This window comes from Carcharodon carcharias, chromosome 2, assembly GCF_017639515.1.
Source record: "Carcharodon carcharias isolate sCarCar2 chromosome 2, sCarCar2.pri, whole genome shotgun sequence".
Lineage (NCBI taxonomy): Eukaryota > Metazoa > Chordata > Chondrichthyes > Lamniformes > Lamnidae > Carcharodon > Carcharodon carcharias.
The window spans coordinates 122,420,085-122,444,743 of record NC_054468.1 but is presented as its reverse complement, the minus strand read 5'-3'; the positions used below and the strand labels follow the sequence as shown (position 1 = coordinate 122,444,743).

General features: G+C 44.8%; 1 protein-coding gene across 2 annotated transcripts in view; it reads left to right on the top strand.

The window, feature by feature from the left end:
• The first annotated feature begins 3,246 nt into the window (after positions 1-3,246).
• slc1a4 (solute carrier family 1 member 4) overlaps positions 3,247-24,659 on the top strand; it is a 40,646-nt gene continuing 19,233 nt past the window's right edge. For both annotated transcript variants that reach the window (XR_005945769.1, XM_041210630.1), the window contains exons 1-2: positions 3,247-3,968; positions 23,540-23,582. Coding sequence is in view for 1 of the 2 variants with exons in the window: in XM_041210630.1 (XP_041066564.1) it covers positions 3,247-3,968; positions 23,540-23,582 (765 nt within the window). In the remaining variant the exon portion in view is untranslated. The remainder of the gene's footprint in view (positions 3,969-23,539; positions 23,583-24,659) is intronic.

Here is a 24,659-nt window from a genome sequence, read left to right as displayed (position 1 = left end):
TCCTCAGACTTGTCACGTGGCCTAAACTGAAATTATAAATGCAGAAAAACTCGCTTTGCCGTAACGAGGATGTCAGATTTTAATGCTGATAATATTGAACTTTGTCATTCTGTGGTATAGAGAAAAAAAAACACTGTAGTTTCATGATATAGTGATGTCAATATGTGAATAAAACTGTACAATTCTAATCAGTTGGTACTGAACTTTTAGACATAAACTGCTCCCTACTCTAAGAAGAATAAGGGGAGGTTTAAAACCCTCACAATGATGAGGGGTTTTGATGGATTGGGTAGGATGAAATTATTTTCACTGCAGGAGGGTCAGTAACCAGAGATCACAAATTTAAGATAACTGGAAAAAAAAAACCAGGGGTGTGAAACAAGAGTAGCATTTCTTTTCACACAGAGAGCTGTTATGATCTGGAAGGCGCTGCCTGAAAGGGCGGTGGAAGCAGATTTAATAATAAATTCCAAAAGGGAATTGGATAAACACTTGAAGGGGAAAAATTGCAGGGATAAGGGGAAAGAATGATGGGGAGTGGAAATGATCAGATAGTGCTTTCAAAGAGGTAGCAGAGGCATGATGGGCCAAATGGTCTCTTTTGCTGTATCATTCTACATTTCAAATATTCCTCATCTTCATTTGAGTGATATCTTGGGCCTGTTGTCTGCCTGTTCTTCACTGAGGAGTCTAGCAGTCGACATTGGAAAGGACGGAATGATAAGGAGTGGAGCAGGTGACCACCTGGCATTATTCCGCTCTCATTTGCATGCTGCCACTGGTGTGTGTTCGTGGATGGGAAGCTAAATATTTATATTGTTCAGTGGGAGAATGAGTGCTGACAGGCAGAGACCATGTTGGCGAGTAGCAGAGCCCATAACCAAGGCAGTTCTCAACACAAGTGCCAGGAATTCACTGATCTTAAAGCAGGTGGAGGAGAAAATGAACCAGGTTAATTTTCCTTATATAGAGGGATAGAATTCATTTTGCTTTTTTATCACTTTTCAACATTTATTGTGAACGATTTTGCAAAACATTAACTTTAAAAACAAATATTGTCCTTGTTAATTATCATCATTAATTATACAAATACTAAGAACTGAATCATTGCTAAATTGTTTCTACTTATACAGCAGAATGAAGAGGCAACTATACAGGACCTTACAACATACGCTAGGCAAAGAACTTGCAACTTACAAATACAAAACTGTTACTTTTTGTCCTCTATTTGCATTATGGTTTTCACCCCTTCCTCTTTTTGTTTCCGCTTTCCTTTGGTAATTTGTCGAAGTATCCATTTCTGATGTGTAGCATTGAATTTTGGCAAGTTATTCGAACTGTGGGAGTCATCACAGGTGAGCCCAAGGTCCACAGGTCTGTCCTGTCAATGAGGACAACTCAGTGACTCCAGATTCCCATGGAGACAGCATCACAGTCACAGTGTTAGTTATCAGTTGGCTGGGACAGAACTGGAGGAGTGGAAGATCCTCTGAAACCTGAATAAGCTGGGTTCCAACCAAAGGGATGAGGTTGTGTTGCGTTCTGGTTGGGGTGGAACTTCTGCCAACCCGGCCATGACCCGTGACATCTGAGATGATAAGACTGGATGGGCAGAGTTCCCAGCTTGGGAATTTCGTCAGTCTCAGAATGAGCTGGATGAGATTTGTAAGTAGGTGGAGTGGTGACAAATAAAATTTCATCCAGACAAGTGTAAAGAACACATCATAAACCAGTTGATAGGCCTTATGAATGTTATTAACATAATTGAGTACAAAGCCTAGAGAGACACTGGAGTTTTAGCAACTTGGATACAAAATGTAGCCCAATCAAAGCAGAGCAGCAATAAACAAAGTTAACTGGGTGTCGAACTGCATAGAATTTAAGTCGAAGATGAGTATTAAACTTTGTAGTGCTTTGGTCAGAGTCCATATTGAAAATATATCCAGTCCTTCTTGTTAAACCTCTCTCTCTTACTTTAAGATGCTCCTTTGACTGAGCTTTTGATCACCTGGCCTAGTGAATTGCTATGTGGCTCGGTGTCAAATTATGTTGGATAACCACTCCTGTGAAACACCTTGGGATGTTTTACTAGGATAAGTAAATACAAGTTACTGATGTTATTGTTACTAAGGAACAAAGATTTAAACACTGGAGGCAGTGTGGCAAGGAGTCGAAGCTGGCTGTCGGAGGGTTAGGATCTGGATAAAGGGGAAAGACTGCCTTCAGTATGGGAAGGATGTGTCTTATACATAACTTGTGACTTGTGAGGGAATCCAGAACCAGGGGGCCACTAATATAAGACAGACACCAAAAAATCCAACGGGGAATTCAAGCGAAATTTCTTTACCCAGAGAGTGGGGAGGATGTGGAACTCTTTCCCACGGGGAGTGGTTGATTTGAACGGTATCGACGCATTTAGGGGGGAAGCTGGGTAAACACATGAGGGAGAGAGGAACCGAAGGATATGCTGATAGGGTTAGACGAAGAGAAGGCTGGAGTGGAGCATTAACACGGCAGAGATGGGCTAAATGCCCTGTCTCTGTGTTATATAAGACATTGTTACAGATGTAGGAAAAATTCAGCTACTGTATCCCAAACTGATCTTTCCCGAAGGAAAACCATCTAATTTACATTCCAGAGACTCAAAGCAACTTTACCATGGTCAAGTTATCGCCCTCTGAAGTGAACAGCAGTATGGATAGCGAAATTAGCTCAAAGATAGTGTTAAAGTAGACTGCAATAAGAATTAAATAAACCTTCAGGCAATTCTGTGCCTGCGTGAGGGAGATTCTTCCACTCTCGTTGTTGACTGGGTCTCCGAGGTTCATGTTGGGACAATTAAGAGTTGCCAGTCCTGGCTGCTTGCAGATTAATGCGGTAAATGCAGCAGTTTTAAGACGCTCTGTGAATTTCAAGACGAGGTTGACACATTCTCCCCATTCATTGCTCAGGAACTAGCGGGGCCGTCTCCCTTCACTACAAACTGGATTATTTTTAAACTAACTATCACCCGAGCCACCAATTTGTCCAATCAGCAAATTGCAGAGAATATTTCACTGTCGATTTAACAGCAGCCTCCATCCCTCCCATTTTACTGAGTGAGAATTGCAGCTGTTTTGAGGAAAGGGCTGATAAATCCTAAAATCCCCCCCCCCCCCGAGAGGGAAGGGTTTGTTGCTGTGAATTACTGGTGAACACTGAACAAGCTCCAATTGCTTGGCCTCTCAGCTCAGCTCAGCACAGGCAATGTGTGCACATGGACAGTTCCTGTACGCTCTCCAATCCGCCGTCAGCAGCCGCCAGTTGCATCATCTCCTCTTCTCCCCTCTCGCAGCTTCAGTCTTAAAAGCCTTGCCGGGGGTCTGGCAGACTGACTTCACACACACACCCAGCTGGCATACCATGGAGAGGGGATCGGAGCCTCTTGCCAATGGGCACGTTGGGATGAAGAGCCGCCCAGCCTGTGTCATTGCCGTCTCGGCTGGACTGGGCTCCGGGAAGGCAGCCAGGAGCGAGCAGCAGAGACCATCACCATCACCAGCCTTTGGCAGAGCGCTGGCTTTCCTGAAGAGAAACTCGCTGGTGATTTTCACCGTGTCCGGGGTCCTGCTCGGGCTGGCTGTGGGACTGGGAGTGAGGAAGATGCACATTTCCCGCACTCACCTCCTCTACTTCGCCTTTCCCGGCGAGCTGCTGCTGCGGCTGCTGAAGATGGTGATCCTTCCCGTGGTGTTCTGCAGCCTGGTGTCGGGAGCTGCCAGTCTAGACACGAGAGCCCTGGGCAAGCTGGGGGGCAGAGCCATCCTCTACTTTGCCCTCACCACCCTCATTGGCTCGGCGCTCGGGGTTGCCCTGGGGCTGATCATCAAGCCAGGTGAACACAGCCAGGCCGGGCACGGCAAGATCCCAGCCTCCAGCTCCGCACTCCCCTCCAAGGAAGCGACCGACTCCTTCCTGGACCTTTTCAGGTAAGAAGGAAGGTCAGATTCGCCCAACTTGGGATTGTTCTGCTTCGAGCAGAGTAGGTTAAGGGGGAGATTTAATCGAGGCGTTCAAAATCATGAGAGGTTTTCATAGAGTAAATAAGGAGAAACTATTTCTTTTGGCAAGCGAGGTGGTAAGCAGAGGGACACAGACTTAAGATAATTGGTTAAAGTAGCTTTGGGGAAGATGAGGTGGATTATTTTTACACGCTAAGTTGTTCTGAGTGCGTTGCCAGTGGAAGTAAATTCAATAAAAACTTTCAGAAGGGACTTAGAAAATGTGAAGAGAACACTTGCAAGATGGTGGGGGCAAGAGCAATGAGATTGGAACTGAGTAACTGTTTCAAAGAGCCAGCACAGGCACGATGGGCTGAATGCTCCCCCCTGCGTTGCACCATTCTATTGAATGGTCCATGTTCATTAGTTGGAAGAAATACTATATAAACTTGAGACATGCTGCATATCATTGAGAATGTGGGCCATGTGGGGTCAACAATACCCAACAAGGGCTGGGGGCAGAAGGTGCTATTTGTGTATGTTTGCGGTAAATTGGTGGTTTCTCGTGTGTGTTTAAATAGTTGATTGAAATGACGGCAGGTTCCCAAAGCTGAGGGTTTCAGTCACACTGGGCAGAATTTTTTGCTCGGTGGGTGGGCGGCCACATGCTCGAGCGTAAAATAGTGCGAGATGACATTGGGTGAGCGTCCCAACGTCATCGCGCAATATTCTGGTCGGCAGATATGTGCGGGAGTCGGAGCCGCGCCCACCATCAATTACGAGGCCGGTTAAGGTCATTGAAAAGGCAACTAAGCTGGATTTTACGTTGCCCGAGCGATTTCGCGCTCGTCACATGGGCAAAACTGGCAGGTGGGCACCTGACGATTTGCTAAACCTCATCCAAGGGCGGGATAAAAAGGATCAGCAGCATCGCCAGTGAGAGTAGTGAGGAGTTTGGAAATAGTTTGCTGCTGATTGCTTATGGGTACTTGGCAGCCTCATCTCTGTTCAGGGCTTCATTCTCAGCATTTCCAGGCTTCATTTCAGGACTTATTGGTGTCTCTAAGGCCCCGGAGGATTCAGACCATGTGGGCCCTTCCAGGTATCAGACAGCCTTCCATTACCCTGGTAATGGAGATTGTGGTCTCCGCTGGTGGCACCTCCTCTGAGGAGGGAGAGGAGGCCAGGTGTCCCAATACAGCTTCCAGGGAAGGGACCTGTGGGAGGAGAGGTCAGGCACAAGGGATATAGGGCCAGCAGGAAGTCTAAGGCAGAAGGGGCTGCAGAAGACGCCACTATCCTGTTGACCGGGTTTACAGACAGCGATGCAGCTACCTCAATATGTCTGAGGTGCAATACCAAAGGAGGCTCCGTCTCTCAAGAGGGACAGTGACCTCCATCTGTCAGTGAATCGGCCCTGAGATCAGCTCCGACTGTGTGGGTGGACACCCCATGCCAGTAGCTCTGAAAGTTACAGTGACCCTCAACTTCTATGCTCCCAGCTCTTTCTAGGGGTCAATGGGGAATCTGTGGAGTCTCCCAATCAGCTGTCCACAGTTGTTTCAAGCTGGTGATAGAAGCTCTGTTCAGGCGGGTACTGACCTTTTTCTTTTACCATGCGGACAATGCCAGCCAGACACAGTGAGCCAGAGGCTTCGCGGCCATTGCTGGCTTCCCTCGTGTCCAGGGTGCTATAGACTGTACACATGTGGCCATCAAGGTGCCAGTGGGTGAGCCCAGTGCCTTTGTCAACAGGAAGGGCTTCCACTCCATGAACGTGCAGATAGTGTGTGACCACAGGATGCTGATTCTACAAGTCGTGCAAGGTACTCTGGCAGCTCCTATGACGCTTATAATCTGAGACACTCCCAGGTGCCGGGGCTCTTCAGTGCTCCAGCCTGACTGGATGGATGGCTGCTGGGTGACAAGGGCTATCTTCTGAAGAGTTGGCTCATGATGACTCTCCGCCATCCAAGAACAGAGGCAGAGAAGCGTTACAATGCGAGTCATGCCTTCACAAGGGCGGAGGTAGAGAGAACCATAGGTCTTCTCAAGATGTGCTTCTGATGCCTGGACTGTTCAGGGGGAGCATTAAAATACCCCCAGAGCAGGTGTCACTGATAGTGGTTGCATGCTGCGTTCTCCACAATCTGGCACTGGCAAGGGAGGAACCCACTGGTCACAGAAGATGAGTCCAGTAGTGTGAGAAGAGGAGCACGCTGAGGAGAATGCTGAGGGCATGGGGGCAGACTCGGTAACCTGCAGGGAGGCAGAGACACCAGGGACACCTTGATCCAACGCTCCTTCAGTTAGGCTGCCAAAGATCAGCTTCCCCCTCATGCCAGGGCTGCCGCCTCCATCCCGGATGTCTGAAATGACTCTTTCATTTGCACCCAAAGCCCACTCAGTGCCTGTGCAATAAACTATTGAGCCACTCACACCCAGTGTTACATACTGGCGTACCCTGCACCAGAAAGAAAAAAGGTGAAGCATGCTCAGGCCATCAGAACCAAAGCAAATTTAATGTTATTGTCATATTTAATGCATAATGACATTTTTATTCATTCATGGGATGTGGGTGTTCCTGGCTGGGCCAGCATTTATTGTCCACCTTCATTGCCCTTGAGAATTGAGTGGCTTGCTAGTCCGTTTGAGTCAACCACGTTGCTGTGGATGGGTCTGGAGTCACATGTAGGCCAAACCAGGTAAGGTCAGCAGATTTCCTTCCCTAAAGGAATATTTAAATTGCAAACCCTCCCTGGGAGGGGTTTGTTTTCCAGACCCCTGTCCCACCTGTGTTAAAACCAGAAGTGGGAGCACTTGAAGTGGGTTGAGGTGGGAATTTTGATTTTTTAATGCTTTAACCTCCCACTTAGGCCAAATCCAACTGATTTATGGGGTTAAAACTCCCCTAAATCACAGTCTCAGATCTGGTTTCAGTATCGGTCACTGTCTCACTCCATGTCGTGTCCTCTGCCCTTGCTGTTTGGGTTTTAATTAGAATTAACAGGCCATTTAGCCCATTTAGTCTGTGCAGATGTTTATGCTCCATATGAACTGCCACTCCCTCTCTTCCATCTCACCCAAAATCCTTCTATTCCTTTCTCCCTCACATATTTATCCAACTTCCCTTTAAATGGCTTCTCCTTAAATGTATCGCTACTATTCACCTCAGCTAGCCCATGTGGTGGCGAGTTCCACATGCTCACCACTCCTTGGGTAAAGAGGTAAATTACAGGGCGAATTTTTATATGTATTAGGATTGTATTTCCTGAAGTGAAGGACTGATTTGACTGAGGTTTCTGGGTTTTGAAAGGAATTGTTAGGGTAGATAGAGAGAGAGAAACTTTTCTTTACTGTTGGGGGAGGGGGGCCAACCTTAAAATCAGAGCCAGTCCATTCAGGGGATCATGCGAACTGTTCTGACCGATCTAATTAGTGAAGCTGAGTTATTTAAAAATCCCAGAGGGAAACTTTAAACAACTGTCATAACCTAGAATTTTAAGTGTTATGTTTGAGATGCAGCTCCTAAATTCAGGAATCAAACCACCAATTCTTGTGAGGTTTTATATTAAACTAAATGAAACATTTTATTAAGTTACAACACATTAAACACAGATGCAAAGGACTACTATCAGAACTTTTAACAAATTCCCAAACTAATCTCCGTTAAGGCAACAGCAACTCATAGCCTTAAGCAAACACCAGGCAAAGTGTTTTCACCTTACAAATTGAAAATGAGGTTCTTTTCACTCTGGTTCCTGTGGAGGCAGTTGGAGGCTTACAGGCTTTGATCTCGCATTACCTTTGCTCTGCGCACAAAACTGCTGAAGTTATACCTAGCATTGCTCATTGAACGTATATTCTCATTGTATCACCAGCCTCTTCTAACAATAAAATCCCTTGCATAGTACCAATTTTATTAGTAATGTAAACATATTGCTTGGTCTCTGCTAGCTAGGTGGTAGTTTTCACCCCACTTCTTGAATGCTCTATTGAAAAAATGCAAATGCATGCTATCTTTCTTACATATCAAAACTAGTACACATCAAAGCACCCAGACTAGCTGGCTTTAATCCAATTAAGACACACCCACAGACTAAACCTCTATTTTAAAAGAAAAATATCTTCCAATATCATATACATCGATAGCTTCATGTCACAAACAATCAAATTAGGAGCAGGAGTAGGCCACTTGGCCCTTCGAGCCTGCTTCGCCATTCAATAAGATCGTGGCTGATCTGATTGTAACCTCAACCTCACATTTTTGCCTACCCCCGATAATCTTTCACCCCCTTGTTAATCAAGAATCTATCTAGCGCTGCCTTAAAAAATTTTCAAAGTCTCTGCGTCCACCGTCTTTCGAAGAGAGTTCCAAAGACACTCACCCCTCAGAGAAAAAAGTTTCTCCCCTCATCTCTGCCTTAAATGGGCGACCCCTTATTTTTAAACAGTGACCCCTAGTTTTTAAAAAAAATTTCCGGAAACACTTCTTCACACAAAAGGTGGCAGAAGAGTGGGACTCTCTCCCACAAGAAGTAGTAGATGCTGGAGTTCAATTAATAATCTTAAATCTGTGATCGATAGATTTTTGCTAAACAGGAGATATCAAACCAAGATGGGTGGATGGAGTTAGGATACAGATCAGTCATGTTCTCATAGAATGGCGGAGCAGATTCAGGGGGCTGAATGGCCTCTTCCTACTCCTGTGAAATGAGTTTCCAGCAAACATCTCAGCCTATTACTTTCAATATCAATTTTACGTCCTACTCCAAAATGGCGTGGTGGAAAAGTTTGTTACATGGGGCGGAATCTTTGTTGAGGTGTCAGGGGCCTTGCCTGTCTGCTGGAGAGCCGGTGAGAGACCTGTGCTGCCTCTTTCCAGGAAGGCCCGCTGAACAATGTGACAATCAAGCAGTAGTGAGGCCAGCAGTGGGCCTTCCCCTGGAATCAAGACCCCGGGGGCGGAAATCTCGCCTAATGAGCGCTTCTGGCCAACCAGAGGATGGCAGGTCCTGTGCTCAGCAGGGCCCCTGGGGAGGCTGTGGCTGCGGCCGGAAGGTCAGGCACTAGAGTCCCAAGATCACGGAGTGACCCAGGCTGCAGGTGAATCAAGCGGAGTGGGTTTTTGTGGTGTGTGCGACGTGGGAAGCGGGGTACGGGGGGGGGGGGGTCAGTAGCAAGGGTATGAGAGTGGCACTCAGCAGCATCATCCACCCCCCCTCCCCCTCACCCCCCCAACCCCCCATCCCCTTCTCAATATGCAGTTCCCCGATCAGGCACTGAGTGCCTTTGATTGAGGATCCCCGGAGCTGACACAGGTTCAGCCTGAAGTGTATGCCGCATGGTGACAGCCCTGCCTGCGGTGGGTTCATCCCAGAGGCAGTGGGATGAGGCCCTTAAATGGTCATTAATTGGCCACTTAGGGGCCTCAATTGGTGACAGGGCAGGAAGGTCGATCATGGACTCAGAACTTAATTCAGACAGAGGTGGCAAGTCGGAGGGCTTCCAGTCCGCCTAATTAAATGCCCTTCTCATCTCCAAGCTCCCCACCAGAGAGAAGAGAAGCTTCTGCCCCTGGTCAGTGCCCTTAAACAAGTCAGTGTGAATCTAATTGGCTCCCGCATTAGGGCTAGAAATCGCATCTAATTAATAAGATCCATTTGATCATAGTGGCTGAGAGTATTGTTCTGAATGGCTGAACATGTTCAAACTCAGTCACTACGCTTAAGAAGCACTTTCATCTGTGACCAGATGTCACTTCATTATCCTTCAATGTGTTGGCAGTAGTGAGTTTTGAAAGTTGGGGAGGGCTAGAGAGACAAGATAATGGGCCTCTATCATTAGTAAAACCTCTGATCAAAGGGCAGTCATGAGCACTACTTGTAATGAACTGGGGATCCTGAAAATTGATCTGGCAATCTTCAGTTAGCTGATTCAGTGCGCTTAATCTGTTATTACTGTCAACCTCACTGCAATTGATCTAAAAACAACAAAGTCAGAAGATTGTCAGTGGTCTCCGTGGTTAGAACGCGGGTTTAACATTAGCAGTTTAATGCCACACTAATATCAAATGTAAATTATAATGCAGCAAATATTTCAAAGTTGAGAATATGTCACCTGAAGTGAGATCATTGGGCCACATCTGTAGCTGGAGTGTAGAACTTCTAACTTGGAGAATATTCAGAATGATCTAACAGAACGACAATTGTCAGTTTTTGTTTAAAAATCTCATCCTTGTTTTCAAATCCCTCCATGACCTCCCCTCTGTCTCTGTAACCTCTTTCAGCCTTAAACTCTTCAAGATCTCTGAGCTTCTCTAATTGTGGCCTCTTGCACATCCCAAGTTTCATTGTTCCACGATTGGTGGCTGTGCCTTCAGTTGCCTGCAGGGCCCTTAGCTCTGGAATTCCCTCCCTAAACCTCTCCACCTCTCTCCCTCCCTCTCCTCCTTTTAAGGTGCTTCTTAAAACTTCCCTCCCTGACAAAATTTTTGGTCATCTGTCTTAATATCACCTTATGTGGCTCAGGGTCCAATTTTGTTTGGTCACTCCTGTGAAGCACCATGGGATGTTTTACGAGGTTAAAGATGCTATATAAATACAAGTTGTTATAATCATTACATTTCTAATGGCTGATAAAAGGCCAATGAAGCCAATAATCAAAGGACTGTAATCACACCTTGAGTGTATCTGAAGATATGGCAGTTGATCTTAGCAGTAATGTATCCCTATCCACCCCTTGTAATATCATTATATATTTTGGTTAAATGTAATGGAAGAAATTTACTCTGCTAAACAAAGTTATGCATCCTGCATCTAATTCTGAGCAGGGAAGATATAGTAAACATTTAATTTGTTATATTTAGAGTGTTGACCTTAACTGATGAATAGAAGTGAAGAGCTTCCCATTTCTTGAGGTTTGTTCTGATGTCAGTCAGTAATTTGGACATATCGTTCTTGTATAATTGAGAAGTTTGGGACAATAAAATGCCCAAGTTGACCATTCCTTTAGGAGAGAATCTTTGGAATTCTCTACCCCAGAGGTTTCCGAGTGCTCAGTCATTGAGTTTATTCATGAATATACTCGATAGGTTTCTGAACGCTAAGGGAACCAAGGGATATGGGGGAAAGGGCGGGAAAGTGGAATTTTGAGAGAAGATCTTACAGAATGGGGCTCAAGGGGCCGATTAGCCTACTCCTGCTTTTATTTCTTGTCTTTAAGGTCGTAACCTGAGACTTCACCATGCAATCAACTTGGCATTCAATGGAAAGTCATCTCAATCAGACTAATTCACTTTGTATCCTGAAATTATGCAAACTCTGACTTCCCTCTCACATCTGATCAATTTTTTTAAAGGATTTTTTGGGACGTGGGCATCGCTGGAAAGACCAGCATTTATTACCTATCCTCTAGTTGGCCTTGGGAAGGTAGGGGTGAGCCACCTTCTTGAACTGCTGCAGTCTATGTGGTGAAGGATTCGTTATGTCCCCAGCACCCAGCATCATCACTCGTTTTATGCCTGTAAACTGGGCGTGGTGTCAACACATCTCTTAGCTTTTGAGTAACAGCAACAAAAAAAAAATAAGCACCAAGAAAGTTAAACTAAACTGAATGACAGGTCTGAGTGTTGTTGTTCTCATCTCCTTATGTAGCAGTTCTATGTTTAACACATTGGTCATGTAGTACTGGGAGCTGCAGTTCCCCAGTCTTGGCTTTCCAGAAAATACAAAATGTGGGTTTTCCTGGTCCTGCCAGCAGTGGAATTGGAAATTCCGCTCAAAGTCTCGGGCTTTTGGCTGCTCTCCAAATTCTCTGGTCCTGCCCGCACCCATTCCCACCACAGGTGGGACAGGCAAATTATAACTTCTCAAGACAAATGACAATGATAATTTTAGTTCATATTTTTAATGAAGCATCTGAATAAGAAAATGACGATTGTTATTTCTATTTCCCCAGTTTTGCTGTCTGTGTATTTTTTTTTAGAGTTTTATCCTTTCATATCCTGTTTCAGGACCCTTCACTCAATGACACTTCCTCATCCTGATGAGTGAGAGGTTCTGAGACAGAACAGCGCTTTCTGTTTGCTCGCTGCTTGTTTTATTCAGCTTATGTCTAGGCTCTTGTTATATCGAACACCCCCTTTTTACGTACATTGAAAACTCATTAAAATATGAATATGGAATACTAATAAAACCTGACTAGCCAGTCAATCTGGCCTTTCAAAAGATTCAGCTACTGTTTTGTGTGCAGATCCTTTTGAGAATTTCAACTGCTGCCTGTTCAGCCAGCCTTTACACAGAAACATTTAAATGAAAAGCAAATGTTCTAGAAAGCATTTCTGTCTTGTCCACAATAGAAAACCTCCTCAAGAACTGCTTAGCAGTTTTTTTCTCTTAATGATGAAAGATCAGAAATCTTAACTCTGTTTCTCTGTCCAAGGATGCTGCCAGTTCTCCTGGATATTTCCAGCATTTTCTGTCTTTATTTGGGCACTGCTATTTCTCTCCAGTGACCATGGTGTGGTGGTGGTGTCACCTGACTAATGTCTTAGATTCTCTGGGGGTAATGGTTCAAAACCAGCATGGCAGCTGGTGAATTTTAAATTCAATTAATAAAATCTAGAATTGAAAGCTAGTCTCAGTAACAGCGACCATGACAACTATCACTGATTATTATTAAAAAAACCCATTCGGCCCTTTAGGGAACAAAATCTGCCATCCTTTTCCCAGGCTCACCTACATGTGACTCCAGACCCACAGCAGTGTGGTTGACTCTTAACTGCCCTCTGAAGTGGCCTAGCAAGTCACTCAGTTCCAGGGCAATTAAGGCTGGGCAACAAACGCTGGCCTCGTGCAGATTTTAAACAGTATAAAATGTTATAATAGTGGAAAACTTAATTGGATGCAGTAACAAAAATCGTATCATTAAATTGCAAGAATGTATTGAACAACGTTTTAATCCGGAGAAATGTCAGATCTAAAATTGAACTTTCTCTTATCAGTGCAATGTAGAATATATCTCTACATTTTCTACTGTTTAAAATCTGTCCTGACAAGATTAGGATTAGGCTGGAAGCCTTGGTCAGAAACCATTATTGCAGCGTGGGAGTGAATTGTACAAATACTTTCTCACGAGATGTAAAGGCTGTTTGATGAATAACCTCAGTTTCACTCTTATCAGACTGTGTCCAGGTCCAGAAACACACAGTTGCTGAATGTGTGAAACAGGAGTAGGATTACCAGGTGCACAAAAATAGCCCATTCGGTCATGCTGGAGTGCAAAACAGGCTCATTTTGGGAATGTGCATCATGATTTTGTGAATTGCCCTGCTCACCTCTGGTTTTAATCTGGGTAAAAGACAATTGTAGTCGGTGGGGTCGGGGGAATGGTATAAATGGAGCTGTACCCCAGGGACGTCAGCACCTTCAGGTTATGAGAAGGATGAAGACGGGGGCCTGAGAGAATGAGAACAAACTTTGGACTGTTTTGTACAATATAAGTTCAGATGCAATATCTAAATATTTTAATTCCCCACTGATGATAACTGCTTGAAGGACATCAACACTCTTACAGCTTTCCCAAAGAACATAGCAACAAACTGTGGAAAAATCTGCTGACGATTTAATAGAATAATTACTGGGCTAAATTTTGCCTCCAAGGCACAGGGGGTTCAGGGTGGTGGTGGTGGTGGTGGGGTGGGGGGTTTGGGGGGGGGTGCGGGGCGTCATGGGGAGGAGGTGGGATGGGGTCAGTGGTGGTGAAATTCAAATCGTTGTGCTTCAGGCTGACTCCTTGTTGTAGACCTGCCTCTGGGTGAGTGTCCCAGAACAGGTTGCCATGGAAATCAACAATCCACTCCATGGCGACAGGCACTCATGGGCCGTTTTCAAACCCACCAGCGTTTTCCCAGCATTAGACCAGCTCCTCCCCTCACCCTCGCTGAGTCCGGAGGTCAGCAGCAATTCCAAGACAGCCATTGACGGGATGGCCAGAGGGCAACCACTTTGGAGGTACCCTAGCACCCACCTTTCTGCCTCAGCAGTACCCACCTCTATCAATGAGGCTATTGGCTGGACAGTGCTACGGCCCTTCTCATTGGATCCCCACCTTAGGAACTCACCCAATGTCTTTAATTGGACTTTGAATGTGGTGGTGGCCAATTGGAAGCCCACCTCAAGTAAAGTCTCACTAGCGGGCACCTTGACAACAAGAGTGGGCTCAGGACTTGCACATGGTCCTGACATTGGGTTCCTGATGCTCATGGGAGAATTCAGTCCGTTGGGAATTCTGCTGGTAACATATGGATAAGAAATCTGCCTAATCAGAAAAGAAATGGAAATAGATCTTGGAGACCCCTTACTTCCCAAGGCAATTAGAGCAGTTGGAAAAGACACATTGAAGCTAGAAGCTATGGCTGGTTGGGATTTATCTGCCAATGAAGAGCAAGCAAATACTGAAACTATCCTTGTGGCAACTGCTGATATAAATAGGAAGAAGTAGAGGCAATGATGGGAGACCAGGATAAACTAGCAGTCTGGGAGTTGGTTAGCTCAGATGGGTAGAGTGTGGTGTAGAATGACACCAACAGTACAGGTTAAATCCCTGTGCTGGCTGTGGTAGCCCATGGAGGTCTACCTCTCCATCTTACCTCATGCTTGATGTGGAGCGGTGCCCCCCTCAACCTATGTAACCATTTGTTTCCTTCTAACAGAGAGAGGTATCTATGGTCCATCACCAAAACCTGCTTCGTTCTCCTTCAGCCTTTGGTCTGAGATCTTGGGAGATGTGGAAAGATATTCCTGTAGATTAATTATTCTATTCTGAAATAACTCCAGTGTCAGAAATTCAGACAAAAAGGTTCTGCAAAATAGAAAAGAAAAGCTGTACCCCAGGGACATCAGCACCTTCAGGTTATGAGAAGGGTGAAGACAGGGAGTCTGAGAGAATGAGAACGAACTTTGGACTGTTTTGTACAATAAAAGTTCAGATGCAATATCTAAATATTTTAATTCCCCACTGATGATAACTGCTTGAAGGACAACAACACTCTTACAGCTTTCCCAAAGAACATAGCAACAAACTGTGGAAAATCTACTGATGATTTAATAGAATAATTACTGGGCTAAATTTTGCCACCAAGGCACAGGGGGTTCAGGGTGATGGCAGTGGTGGTGGAGGGGGACAGGGGGGGGTGCATGGGGAGGAGGTGGGATGGGGTCAGTGGTGGTGAAATTCAGATCGTTGTGCTTCAGGCTGACTCCTTGATGTTGACCTGCCTCTGGTTGAGTGTCCCAGGACGGATTGCCATGGAAATCAACAATCCACTCCATGGAGACAGGCAGCCAATTGAAGCCCCACTCATGGACCGTTTTCAAAACCCGCCAGCTTTTTCCCGGCATTAGACCAGCCGCTTCCCTCACCCTCGCTGAGTCCGGAGGTCAGCAGCAATTCCAAGGCAGCCATTGGCTGGCAGGCCAGAGGGCAACTATTTTGGAGGTACCCTAACCCCCGCCTTTCAGCCCGTCTAAACTAACCAACTCCCAGAAACAAAATATTAGTTTTGAAACACTTTATTCCACTTGTAATTCATAAACGCTGTACTTCAGTGAATTTATAACTAAACATAATGCCCAATGTCTTAATGGAATATTGGCCAATTTTTTTTTTTCAATTCGTTCATGGGATGTGGGCATTGTTGACTGCTAAAGGGGATTAGTTCAATTTAAAATTTAGTTCATCCTGGCTGCTGATTTGAAGAGTGCTCGAGGAGTCAATGCATGTTGAGACGGAAGATCTGTGTGAAACAGATTTAGCTGTGCAGTTTTGAATGTGATTTTGAATGTAGCTAACAGCACAGGGCCATCCCCAAGGTAAACACGTGAAAGTGCGATTTAAAGTAGCACTGATAAATCAGTGGGTTAATTCAGTGATTACATGTGGCCACACAACAGGTAGTTTCGGGTGTGTTGTCTGTTCTGTGCTGAACTAGCTGAGTGAAGCTGACGGGCATGAGAGTTAGCATTACACTCAGGAGTTAAGGAGTGTAAAATTGACTTGGCCTCTCACTCCTGATTGTTACCCCCTCTGGGTGTGTTTGTGTGTAGGTGTTGGGTGAACATTAGATCAGACTCTGCTGTAGTGGTGACTTGGGGAAGGTGCCATAGAGACACTGGAGATGTATTCAGTGAGGATGTGATATCTCCAGCTAAGTATTATTGTTACCTGCAGTTTTCCAATTGAAATATAAACCTGTAAAGAGACTTGTAGACTTTTTTTTAAAAAAAAAACATTCCAACAACGTAGCGTTCCTGTAGGAAATGTCATAAAAACAGTTAGGGACAGAACAATTCATTTCTGATTGCGGAATATGTAAACGTCCTACCTCATGTGAAACAACAGCAACAACTTGTATTTATATAGCCCCTTAATGTAGTAACACATCCCAAGGTGCTTCACAGGAACATTTATCAAACAAACTTTGATCTCGAGCCAAATAAGGAGATATTAGGACAGGTAATCAAAAGCTTAGTCAAAGCAGTGGGTTTTAAGGAGTGTCTTAAAGGAGGAGAGAGTAGTGGAGAGATCAGGTGAGATCAAGTAATCCAGTATAGATGGAGAATTGGATCTGGGACAGTCCTGGTCTGGTGTGGTTCAGCTTTCCTCGCGCTTTGCTAACTGAGCCGCTCAACAACTCAATTAGACAAATACGTTCCGGCATATTATTCTCGCAAAAAACATTGACTTGCAGAGTTTGAGGGGCTCTGCACAGCTCTGAAAATCTCCTGAAAATCAAACTTGCAGAATTCAACACAAACAGAAATAATCTGGCAAACAGCAACAGTGTCAGTAACAATGGAAAGGTGCAGTTTAACATGTAAAGACCTAAAGTGAGTCTTTTTGTATGAAAGAGTATTGCTGTAAACACTAAGACGTGGCAATGGTGTTACACTCCACTCTGCCATGGAGTAATAGGTCACACTTTCAAAGCACCTGTCTCCATGCACAAAATTCCTAATTCTATAGGTGTAAACATTCAGTGATGCCAGCCCGGATAATTCCTTGTCCACGGCCTGGAATTAAACAACAAAACTGAACTGGCAGGGGCCTGGTGTAAGTTACCTTTCTCACTTCGGGCAATACATGGCAAGGAGCCAAACTAGTTAACACTTTAAATGAACGGAATAACAGCTCTACAAATGGGAGTACAGTAATTTGTGATTGTCATGGACAGTGTCAGTTTCCAATTGTTTCAGTACTTCATTCATGTTTAAAAGTGAAACCTTTAATTCTCAAAAACATAGAATAACTTCAGGTTGTTGGGTATAGCTAAAAGTGAAACATTGGGTGCAATTTTAATTGAATCTGGTAGATGGGAAATCCTCAGGGTCAGGTCGAATGCTGCTTTTACACCCTGTCCAATGGGGGTAATTTTAACCCATTCCGCCGGTCAGGAAACTGATGGGATTGGGCCCAGTGTTGGTTTACATACCCACCACTCCCCAAACAGAGTTTACTGTCTATTACAAGTAATCTTATCAGGAGCAATCTGCTGTGTTGTGCTGTCCTTACAAACCACTGTTTGATCATTTATTTCAATTTTTTGTGAGTTCCTAATAGCGAGAAATGAAAATCAAATCGCAACGTTAATAATCACGGAAAGAAATCAAACCCAGGATGCTAGGGACAAACCACAAAGAAAGCTCCAGGAATAAAGTGAACATTTTTACACCAATGTGAAAACATAAGCACATTGTAAACCAAAATACTAACCTATTTAGACTTCATATCAGCAATCAAACTTCATAATATCCCTTTGATTATGGCTGTTAAATCGTCTCTTTTAATCAATGTCTTGAATGATCCTGTTAATTTTCTATAAGCCATTTCTAACTTTACCTCACACTGCTGTCCAAGTGTTTGGAAAGAGGATTAGGTGATCATGTGCAGTAAGCTTTATTGGAATCTGTTCATTGTTCATGTAGAGTTCTGTCATTAAAGGCTGAAAAGACTAAAGCTTCACAGGTATGTTTGCTATGACGATGCGTCTTGCAAGGCTGTTCATCTTGCTAAGAAACTAAGGCAGATCCAAGCTGAATGTACAGCACAGAACAGGCCATTCAGCCCAACTGCCCTGTGCTGGTGGTTCTGTTCCACTTGAGCCTCCTCGCACCCCTCTTCATCTCATCCTATCTGCATATCCTTCTATTTATTCTCCCTCATGTTTTCATCCAGCTTTTGCTTATGATTCATCTATATGATTCATCAATGCCATCTTGTAGAATGGGTACAGTATTCAGTTGGAGATCAAGGAACTTACCGATTAGCCATGGGTGGAATCTTCCAATCTTGGCGGGTGTCTCGCGCACTGCCTGACAAAGCATCCCGCACTGACTCTGAGGAGGAAGGGCCCTGTATCTCCCTCCATCAGGCAGTTAAGTGGACAGCAGTGGGCCTTCCTCCCAACTGAGGATCCTAAAGGACAACTTCCCACTCGCCAAGAGCTGCCAGCCAATCAGAGGCCAGCGGTTCTTGCATTCGGCAGCGCCACGGAGGAGGCGCTGGTTGCTGGTGGAAGTCTCAGGATCACAGAGTGACCCAGGAACAAGGTAAGTCCTGTTGGGGGGGTGGGAGAAGGGTCTTGCAGAGTGGATGTTGTGGGGAGAGGGGCCATGGGGGTCAACAGCAAGGGCAGGGGCGCAGGGTGTCAGTTAGTGGCCAGCTCCCTGCCCCATGTCTATGCCCTTGATCAAGCACAGATTAATGCAGATTGAGAGGCGCCCCCTCCACCGTGCACCCCCCCCCCCCCACATGCAGCCTGCACAATGTTACCAGTTAGGCAGGTGGACCCACCTGAAGCTGGGAAGATTGCACTGAAGGCAGGTGGAAGCCCTTAAGTGGCTGTTAATTGGTCACTGAAGGGACTCGAGTGGGCAGGAAGATCCACCATGAGCCTTGCTGCACATGAACACTCCATTGAATCACAGAATTGTTACAGCACAGTAGACCATTTGGCCCATCGTGTCTGCACCAGCTCTCCGAATGACCAATCACTTAGTGCCGCTCTCCTACCTTCTCCCATATCCCTGCACACTCTCTTCCTTTTCTGATAACTGTCCAAATCCCTTTTGAATGCCTCGATTGAACCTGTCTTCATCACACAGTCCAACCCAGTCCATGCTGGTGTTTATCCTCCACTCAAGCCTCCGCCCATCTTTCCTCATCTAAATCTAACATCATAACCCTCTATTCCCTTCTCCATCATTGGCAGTTTTGTGTTAGACACCTTTCTTCTGCATTATTAATCATCCCTTTAAGCGAATCTTATGTTCCCTATGATCATGAGTTGCACTCTTTTCTACCCTAATGTATGTTAACAACAGTATAACCCAGGGATCATAACACAGGACCCTGACTCCATCACCAGATACTGAAATAGAACATGGGGAACTCTCCTCTTTAAGGATTGTGAACTGAAATAGCACTTTACTGAGATACTGCACATTTGGTCAATAACTGCTTTATTTACATAAAATACATGAATGAACACTATACTGTTTCCACAATGAAAGTCTTTATTTTCCTCCAGTCTTCAGTTGTGAAATCAACAAAGATGTCATTTGCTTTCTCTCTAAATAGAGACTCTCCTTTATCCTACCCTTCAATGCCACGTTCGTTCTGACTTCAAAACATGGGCGCAGGATTACACACACGGTGGTCAGCATTTTCAGCTACAGTGGGGTCAGAGAGCAGCACTGGACCCTGTCACCTCCGGAACCCAACGCTATTTTCAAAAGGAGAGCAGGAGATCACCTCCAATTTATGGATCATTAACTTCTGCCCATTTTGACTCCTTAAGGAATTTAAAGTTTTCTTTTAACTGTTGAAAATTTTTGGGAGCTGGGGAAATCTTGCTCTGGATCGTGTGTACTTGGTGAGGCTGCTGGCCCCCTGAAGTTCTGCCTTTTCTCTTCTGTAAGGCAGCAGCAGGCCCTATCATGGCTACCGTCTGCCTTTGAACTTGTGCTTTTCAGGCAGCTCTGACCTCCTGATAATACTTTTTGCCGCTAATTGAGCAGTGAGCTCATCTCCAGCCCAGTTAGGGCATTTACATTTAAAGATAGTGCTGCGTGAGCGACACGAATGGAGCGTGGGATCATGATGCGGGAATTGGGTTGGATTTCCTTGGAGTGGATGAGACTCTACGGAGAGGTGAAAGTGGAAGCCTGGACTTTCTTTAAAAATAGCTCCTTTTTACTACAGGACAATAAAAGTGTCGATCATCCAGACCCTTTAAAGTAGCAATGGCTCAAATTGCAAGCACTTGAAACCTCTTTATATTGTGTAAATAAACATTATGAAATTGATGGCATAAATCAGAGAGCCAGAGCTGTCAATCAAGCAATGTTTTCCCTGGGGCTCAGGTGTTTCAACAGACTAATGGATTTCTGGATTCTCAGCCAAGCCTCATTATGTATTCTTGGCTGAGAGCCCAAACCTCCATTAAAGTACTTTTTTTAAAAGAAATTGGAAAGTTAACAATAAATTACTTTGTTAAAAGCTTTGTTTTACACATCCAACTGTCACTATAGGGTTAATTAGTTCCATTCAGTGTATAGTGGGTGAATGGGCATTAAAGTGCCATAGCTTGGCATGGGGGCATGAGCAGCCATAGTGGGTGAATGTTGGGGGGGCATACGTTTGCATGAGGAGCTGCTTTCTCCAGAGGCGGTTGGGCCAAGCTGGGAATTTTCCTGACTGTTGCTGCCCACCGCAAGGATGAAAATCCAGGCCATCATCCGGGAGTTGCATTCCCATCCCGATTTGAAAATTCAGCCCAGTGACTGAGAGAGTGAGAGTCTGCCTGCTCGTATAATCACATGCAGACAATATACCACCCAGAATGACTATTTGGTCAATACTGAATAAGGCCAATCTTGTTTGGTGGGCTACAAAGCTTATTAATAAATGTGACCATTTCAGATAACTGAGTCATCGTTTACACTATCTTATATAATATCTATGCTGTTATTTCTAGGGTAGAACTATTACAATTCCACCCCCTCCCATTTGAGAGACCTTGAATGAAACAGACTTAACCCCTAACATGCTGCCCCCTAGAAATACAGAAATATTGGTGGAGCTTTACACACACACACACATCACCACCACCACCACCACCACCCCCCCCCCCACCCCAAAACCACGTGGCTGGGAGGACTCTAGTGCTGTCCTGCCTGCTGGGATTTTATGGGATAAACACCAAGATGCCTGATTAATGGAATCAAAGAAAAGACATGACCCCTTAAATTTGAAGCCATTGAGATTGAGATTGGGATTGATTGTAAATCACTTGCAGAGCAGTTATCTGGAAGTTGTGTATTGTCTTGCCTGCTCATGCTGCCTTCAGCAAGAGTAGGTCAAAGTCACTGGGATCTGTAGTTTCTTTAATAGGATTAACCACAGCCTCCGAACCTCATGCCCTTATGTCAACACAAACTTCCCACAGCAACTTATATTTATACAGCGCCTTTAACATAATGAAATGTTCCAAGTTGCTTCACAAGATCATTATAAAGCCAAGATGACACCAAGCCACCTAACGAGATTAGGTCAGGTGACCAAAAGCTTGGCCAAAGAGGGAGGTTTTAAGGATTATCTTAAAGGAGGAAAGGGAGGTAGAAAAGGGGAAAGAGGTGTAGGGAGGAAATTCCAGAGCTTGGGGCCTAGGCAACTGAAGGTACAGCTCACCAATGGTGGAGAAGTTAAAATTGGGAATGCACAAGAGGGCAGGATTAGAGGAGTGCAGATATCTCAGAGGACTATGGGGCTGGAGGAGAATATAGAGATAGGGAGAGGCAAGGCCATGGAGGGACCGGAAAACAAGGATGAGAATTTGAAAATCAAGACATTGCTTGACCGGAAGCCAATGAAAGTTGGTGAGCACTGGGTGATTGGGAACATGAATGTTTCCTATCTTGCATGATGGAACATGGAAAGCAGTCAATGTCTTTTTGTTATTTATCCCATAGTACACCCATAACTAACTCTAGTCAAAATACAGTCTCCTAGATAGCTGTTTCTATACTCAATGTATTCCTTATTACTTCACTCATACAGACTTAGTGTCTTCTGCAGGTTTGAAAACAGAAAGGGGAGCGAAATGAGAGGCGAGGGTGTCAGATTGATACCCCAATGAGTTCCCACCTCCTTGCCGGAGGCTAGGTCAGTGCAGCATGGGTACCTGCCTGGCAGTGGCTGGTAGCCAATTCATCCAATTAGGAGTTCGTGGGAGGAAGAGTGTGGAATCTGGTGGTATTGTTGCGGCATCCGAGCTGACTCCCACTGAGCACGGAGCCTGGCAGGCCAGCGGAGTCAGACACCCCTGTGACAGTGCTCCAGGGATGTAAGGTTGTATCCACAGCAGGCACCAATCCACTGGAGGGGTTTCCCCTCCCCCAATCCAATGGCTATGCCAGCCTCGGGCCTCTTAATTTACAGCATTCCATTCCCACTTCTGAGGGCATCACAGTCCCCTTTCCCAGCTATCCCCAGCTGTGGGCTCTCCAACTGGGCTGGGAGCCTCAGGAACCCACCCACTCCTGTTAATTGGAAAGTGATGCAGAGGCAGCAAATTAGGAGGCCGTCTCCTGGAAGACTGCATCAGGGTGCGCACTGCAGAGCTGTATCGGGTTGGGATACTGGAAATAGTCCCAATTCCTCAAAATAATTGGTCAGCAGAAAATTCTACCCATTATTCCTGTTTCTGTCTCCACAGACACTGCCCGATCTACTGAGTATTTCCAGCACTTTCTGCTTTAACTTATGATTTCCAGCTGTATTTTGCCTTTGTATTCGCATTATATTAGTGCAGTGCGAACACCAGCAAAGTTATAGGTAGCTCTAATCAGAGCTGCTTCACCTTTGGCCTTGAGCTGCATTTAGTGCAGTTACTTCACAGGTCTGGGCTGAGGGTGACAGTCAGCCTCCTAACTTTCCGAATAAAGTGAAGAATTGGAACCTGCAATCCCAGCACTCCCGTTATTCCTGCCTTGCTTAAACCAGCTCAAGACGCTGGATCCTGACATCACCTGAGCCTGAAGGAAGCTGCAGGTCATTAAAGTTCACACTTTTGTTGTGCGTATTATTAATTATGACAATGGAAAGACAGCCTCAGGACTGACAAAATTATGTTTGAAGTGTTGTGCTGTTACAAGCCTCTTCCAACAGCAAATTAAAGTGACAGCTGCTGAACACTGTGTCAGGTGGCAAGTGTGGGACATGGAAAAGTCACATGTTCAAACTTTATCAGTTGAAACACTTTTCTTTTGTAGTTAATGCCAGATTTGCGAAACATTTTGCAACTATTGAACACAGGATGAGAAATGGACTGGTGAAAAACAATCAAACTAGAATCAAATATCACAAACTTCGCTCTCATCAACACTCCACGTTCCACTTCTTGCCTGAGATGAAGTTATTGTTTATTTTTCTGTGTTAAGTTTATGAATTATTTCCAAAATGGATCACTGAGAGATTGTGTTTTTTGTTTGTTGCAGAAACCTGGTTCCCTCAAATCTTGTTGCTGCAGCTTTCCGATCAGTAAGTTTCACTCCATTGAAACATTCAAACATATGCAATGTGACAGGGAAATGAATAAACAGCTGGAGTAGATCCATGAATGGAACAGCACTTGCTAAACAATCCTGACTGTGCTAAGAATTATGCTGAAAAACAATTTAAGATTATCAATCAGGCTTGCAGCGTGGCTCACTTATGTGTGCTAGAAGCCACATATACTCACACACAGGGCCCTGTCCTCTGCAAACAGAAGAAGCATATCCCATGCATTGTGCCTTTTTCAACTAAACAAAATGTTGGGGGACAGCTATTCCCTGGATCATTCCTCATCGCAACGCCTTGACCAATCAGAGTCGACCTGCCTGGTTTGAATTTGAACAAAAGCTTGTGGTGAGGCGGTGGCATGGTGGCATTGTCACAGGACTAGTATTCTAGAGGCCCAGGGTAATGCTCTGGGTTCGACTCCCACCACAGCAAATGGTGAAATTTGAATGCAATAAAAATATAGAATTTAAAGTCTGATGAAACCATTGCCAATTGTTGTAAAACCTCATCTGGTTCCCTTTAGGGAAGGAGATCTGCTGTCTTTATCTGCAATGTGGTTGACTCTTAAAAATGCTCTCTGAATGGGCAATAAATGCTGGCCTAGCCAGCGATGCCCACATCCCATGAATGGAAAAAAAAGTTAATTGTTCCCTGCTCATTCTCCATGGCAATGCCTCTACCAGTCAGAGTCCACTTGCCAACCAATCAGCACACTCTTCTCATATAGTATAAATTGTTGTCCCCCTTACTATTGGTATTCTTGTGAACTGTCCTGATGAATGCAAGTCAAAAAGCTTTGACAGCATGTCTCTTCTTTAAGCAATAAATGCTGTAACTTCATTTTCCACTCTAGTTTTCCCTGGTTCACAAACTAAATTTTAGATTTTGATGACATTTCTCACAAGTGCACAGTTCTAAGTTCCAAGTTGGAATCCTTGCTAAATATCCATCTAAGGTTGGGAAAGGACATGCCAACTTTCCAAAATAACACTTGGAAAAGATTTCCTCTGTTGTGTGAATTTAAATCATAGCGATAATTTTTAAACTTTCAAA